The 5602-nt window shown below is 51.4% G+C and overlaps 1 protein-coding gene across 3 annotated transcripts in view; it reads right to left on the reverse strand.

Annotated features, from left to right (window-relative positions):
* Positions 1-1694: 1694 nt before the first annotated feature.
* LOC116968920 (protein CASC4-like) overlaps positions 1695-5602 on the reverse strand; it is a 21431-nt gene continuing 17523 nt past the window's right edge. For 2 of the 3 annotated variants that reach the window (XM_033015908.1, XM_033015907.1), the window contains exon 6: positions 1697-2114. In XM_033015908.1, the coding sequence (XP_032871799.1) occupies positions 2104-2114 (11 nt within the window). In that variant the 3' untranslated portion in view covers positions 1697-2103. Of the gene's footprint in view, positions 2115-5602 lie in introns of all 3 variants that reach the window. The other variant, XM_033015909.1, reaches the window with a different exon arrangement.

Here is a 5602-nt window from a genome sequence, read left to right on the forward strand (position 1 = left end):
GTGTGTGTGTGTCACTGTGTGTGTGTGTGCGTGCACACGTGTATGTGTCACTGTGTGTGTGCGCGCGTGCACTAAAGATTCTTCGAGCTGGCTTCGGGGGAGGGTGGAAAGGAACTGCAGATGCTGGTTTAAACCGAAGATGGACGCGAGGAGCTGGAGTGGCTCAGCGGGGATGGGCGGCGTCTCATGAGAGAAGGGACAGGGCGACGTTTCGCGGGACAGAGACGCTGCCTGTCCGCGCTGAGTCACTCCGGCTTTCTGTGTTTATACTTGGGGTGGCGAGATTATCCACCCTGTGCAATCAACCCGGCGTGCACAATCAAAACAAACAAGTTGTCCTGCAACTTACAGGGCCCGTCCCACCTTCACGACCGAATTCACCACCTTTTTCCACTCGTGGACATTTTTCATCAGGCCTCGGACCTACTTGATGCCACGAGTGCCTACGACTAGCATCACGGACTGCTACAACCCTGGGACGACCAAGCTGTGCGGGTATGAGTCGAGGGCAAACTCGGCAGAGGTGGTGAAAGTGGGTCAGGCCCTTTAGGCTGTGCACGCCAAACACAAGAAGAAGAGAGTGTCTATACTTAGAGCCGGTCCTCGTGAAGGTGGACTAGTGTTTCTACTTTGTCAAGACTTTACAAGAATAGAGGAGATTCTCAACCAAATATATTAATATGTTTAAAAGACCTGAGCTGGGAGGATTTTTCGCCGCCTGGCTTTGACAGCCTGCGTGCCACGATAAGGGGCCAGCGATTGGAAAAGCTTCTTCACGGCGCGGACTCGACGGGCCTGAAGGGCCTGTTTCCGCGCTGTGTCTCCAAACTAAGCTAAAACTGAAGGAGAAACTCAACGGGTGAGGCAGCATCTATGGAGCGAAGGAAATAGGCGACGTCATTTGAGGATTTGAGGATTTGAGTATAGGAGCAGGGAGGTTCTACTGCAGTTGTACAGGGTCTTGGTGAGACCACACCTGGAGTATTGCGTACAGTTTTGGTCTCCTAATCTGAGGAAAGACATCCTTGCCATAGAGGGAGTACAGAGAAGGTTCACCAGACTGATTCCTGGGATGTCAGGACTTTCATATGAAGAAAGACTGGATAGACTCGGCTTGTACTCGCTAGAATTTAGAAGATTGAGGGGGGATCTTATAGAAACGTACACAATTCTTAAGGGGTTGGACAGGCTTCCCAATAACCCTTTCTGGCTTAAGCCCTCCCTTCACCACCTCCAGTTTAAATACCATTTGGAATATTTTGGAGGACCAAGAAACCAAGAACCAAGGCTAGATGCAGGAAGATTGTTCCCGATGTTGGGGAAGTCCAGAACAAGGGGCCACACACACAGTTTAAGGATAAGGGGGAAATCTTTTAGGACCGAGATGCGAAAAACATTTTTTTTCACACACACACAGAGAGTGGTGAATCTGTGGAATTCTCTGGCACTGAAGGTAGATGAGGCCACAGTTCATTGGTTATATTTAAGAGGGAGTTAGATGTGGCCCTTGTGGCTAAAGGGATCAGGGGGTATGGAGAGAAGGCAGGTACAGGATACTGAGTTGGATGATCAGCCATGATCATATTGAATGGCGGTGCAGGCTCGAAGGGCCGAATGGCCTCTACTCCTGCACCTATTGTCTATGTTTCTATGTCTCTATTTCCTTCTTCAAGAAGGGTCTCGACCCGAAACATCGCCTATTTCCTTCGCTCCATAGATGCTGCCTCACCCGCTGAGTTTCTCCAGCATTTTTGTCTACCTTCAGTTTTAGCTTAGTTTGGAGACACAGGCCCTTCGGCCCGTCGAGTCCGTGCCGACCGCAGATCGGATTGGAGGAACATTTCCGTACTGGGCTAAAAGTTAAGACACAGGTGATGGCCATACTGACCCAACGAGTTTTGAGCGGGGGGGGGGGGATGAAGGAGGTTTCTTCAGGAGATAAGAAATGTTAGAGTCCCATTGGACATGTCGTAAGGAAGGAAGGAATAGGATGCGACCCGGAGTCTTATTTTCATTTCCGTCCCGTGATTCTTCCACCTCATTGTGTTAACTCCAGGACAAGCGATGGCTCTGATGTCCAGCGAGATTTGGCAAAAGGGGTCTTCAGTTGACCACTGGAAAGAAAAGAGTTCTTTAGTTTTAGAGGTACAGCGCGGAAACAGGCCCTTCGGCCCATCGGATCCGTGCCGGCCAGCGATCCCCGCACACCAACACCATCCTACACCCACACTAGAGACTATTTGTTTCACATTTACCAAGCCAACGCACCTACAGACTGGTATGTTTTTGGAGTGTGGGAGGAAACCGAAGATGTCGGGGTCTTCGTGGACAAACGTGCAAACTCCGCACAGACGGCACCACCCGTAGTCGGGATGGAACCCGGGTCTCCGGCGCTGCATTCGCTGTTAGGCGGCAACAGTGACCGCTGCGCCACCGTGACCGTTTAGTTTAGTTTAGTTTGGAGATATGATGGGGGAAACGGGCCCTTCGACCCGCAGCGAGACTCCTGACGGGCACCCGAAAAAGGGACCACATCACCACCCCCGATCCTGGCCTCTCTCCACTGGCTCCCTGTGCGGTTCCGTATAAACTTCAAGACCCTCCTCCATGTCTACAAAGCCCTCAATGGGCTTGCCCTGCCCCCACCTACATAAAAAGTCTTCTCACCCACCACTCCACCTCCAGGCCCCTCAGATCGGCCGACTTGGGGGGCTGCTGAATATCCCGCGGTCTAGGCATAAGCTCAGGGGCGACCGACCGTGCCTTTGCGGTTGCAGCTCCTAGACTGTGGAACAGCATCCCCCTTCCCATCAGAACGAACAGCCCCCTCCATCGACTCCTTTAAGTCAAGACTAAAGACTTATCTATACTCCCAAACCTTTCCTGACGTCCTCTGAGTGAGGGCTACATGTATATATGTATGTAGTTTGTTTTGTTGTGCTATTCTTATAACAAATGTAAGCCACTTTGGCCAACGAGAGTTGTTTTTTAAATGTGCTATATAAATAAATCTGACTTGGCTTGACCCACCGAATCCACTCCAACCATCGGCTGTGCCCGTTAGCTCGGAGATACAGCGTGGAAACAGGCCCTAGTCCCATGCCGACCGGTGATCAGCCGGTATAACCATATTTCGGTTATACATGTTTTTTGACTCTTCCTTCGGGGGGGGGGGGGGATGCGACCTTTCCTGCCGTATCCCCCCCGTCTCCACGTCCGTCTGCGCTGAGGCCTATCGCGGAGCTGGCGGCCTCCAACTGCGACCGACCTCGCGGCTGCGGAGTCGGACCCAGGACTTGCCAGCGCGATGTTGCCGACTCCGGGGCTGTGGTTGCGGGGCGACCCAACGTTATTCCGACCCGACTTTGGAGCCTTGGAGGCTCGAGCCACGGGCCAGTGGACGACATCGTCGTCGGGAGCTCGAGTTCTGTTTTCCGCAGCTCCTGCTGGACTGGAGGGCGGCAGCTTCGGCAGCTTCGACCGCCCCGGGGCCGCGGAGTTCGAACCGGCCCGCTTGCGGAGCACGGACTTACCTACCATCACCCGGCGGGGTCACAACATCGGAGGCTTGGATTGCCTCAGAGCAGAGGGAGAGCAAGGAGGGAAGAGACAATGACTTTGGGACTTTAAACTGTGTTGAGTGTTAGTTATTTATTCTATGTTTTGACTGCAAGCTAAACCATTTCTTTGCACTGAAAAGTGCAATGACAATAAATTGAATCAAATCAAATCAAATAACAATGACAGCACGGAAACAGGCCATCTCGGCCCTTCTAGTCCGTGCCGAACCCTTACTCTCACCTAGTCCCATCTACCTGCACTCAGACCATAACCCTCCATTCCTTTCCCGTCCATATACCTATCCAATTTATTTTTAAATGATAAAATCGAACCTGCCGCCACCACCTCCACCGTACGCTTGCACTATCCTACACACGATTTACGGGGGAGGCCGATTAACCTGCCAACCTGCGGGTCTTTGGAGTGTGGGAGGAAACCCGGAGCACCCGGAGAAAACCCACGCAGGTCACGGGGAAGAAGGTGCAAACTCGGTACGGTCAAGCGCCCGTGGTCGGGGTGGAACCCGGGTCTCTGGCGCTGTGAGGCCCAGCGAGGGAAACAGGCAAGAAAATAACCAGCTGGAAATGCAAGGTTCGGCGTTGAACGATTGAAAGGGTTGGAGTTTTTGTAGGAGAAACAGGAGGGGACATTCATCGAGTCCACACCGATCATCTATTGCTCATTCGTTGTCGTCGTCACTTGCGGGTGGAGCACCAAGGCAAATTCCTTGTATGTGAATACTTGGCCAATAAACTTATTCATTCACACTGGTTCGATGTTATCCCACCTTCCCTACAGAATTGACGTATTAATATTGCGAGCAGTTTTGGGCCCCGTATCTGAGGAAGGATGTTGGCCGGCTCTGGAGAGAGGGTCCAGAGGAGGTTTACAAAAACCATCCCAGGAACGAGGGGGTTAACTAACGTACGATGAGCGTTTGTCGGCGCTGGGCCTGCACTCGCTGGAGTTTAGAAGAATGAGAGGGGATCTCATTGAAACGTACAGAATAGTGAAATGTCCTGGATAGAGTGGATGTGGAGAGGATGTTGCCACTAGTGGGAGAGTCTAGAGTCTAGGACCAGAGGGCACAGCCTCAGAATTAAAGGACGTTCCTTTAGGAAGGAGATGAGGAGGAATTTCTTTAGCCAGAGGGTGGTGAATCTGTGGGATTCACCCGGAGAAAACCCACGAGCATCATGGGGAGAACGGGCAAACTCCGTGCAGACAGCACCCGTAGCCAGGATCGATCCCGGATCTCTGGCGCCACGAGGCAGTGTCTCTACCGCTACGCCACCGTAATTACCACACAGATATCGCAAGGTGCCACGTATCAGCAAATAAGAATGTACTCAACCGGTTTGAAGTTTACATATACCGCAAAGAGCAGGTGCTTTTTCCCACTGCAATTTTCAAAGTAAGTTTGATTAAAAACCCTTAAAGGAATGATGTATATTGCCTCTGGCATAAGTTGCCTCATAGAATTAAAGGGCGTTCCTTTATGAAGGAGACGTGGAGGAAATTCGTTAGTCAGAGGGTGGAATTCTTAGCCACAGACGGCTGTGGAGGCCACAAGTCAGTGGATATTTTTAAGGCAGAGATAGATAGATTCTTGATTAGTGCGGGGGTCAGGGGTTGTGGGGAGAAGGCAGGAGAATGGGGTTAGGAGGGAGAGATAGATCAGCCGTGATTGAATGGCGGAGTGGCCTTGATGGGCCGAATGGCCTCATTCTGCTCCTATCACTTTGGAACTTATGAATTTCATCATTCTGTTTTGGTAGATAGCACAATAGAAACATTGAAAATAGGTGCAGGAGTAGAGGCCATTCGGCCCTTCGAGCCTGCACCGCCATTCGATATGATCATGGCTGATCATCCAACTCAGTATCCTGTACCTGCCTTCTCTCCATACCCCCTGATCCCTTTAGCCACAAGGGCCACATCTAACTCCCTCGTAAATATAGCCAATGAACTGTGGCCTCAACTACCTTCTGTGGCAGAGAATTCCAGAGATTCACCACTCTCTGTGTGTGTGAAAAATGTT

This window comes from Amblyraja radiata, chromosome 47 (assembly GCF_010909765.2).
Source record: "Amblyraja radiata isolate CabotCenter1 chromosome 47, sAmbRad1.1.pri, whole genome shotgun sequence".
NCBI classification, from domain to species: domain Eukaryota; kingdom Metazoa; phylum Chordata; class Chondrichthyes; order Rajiformes; family Rajidae; genus Amblyraja; species Amblyraja radiata.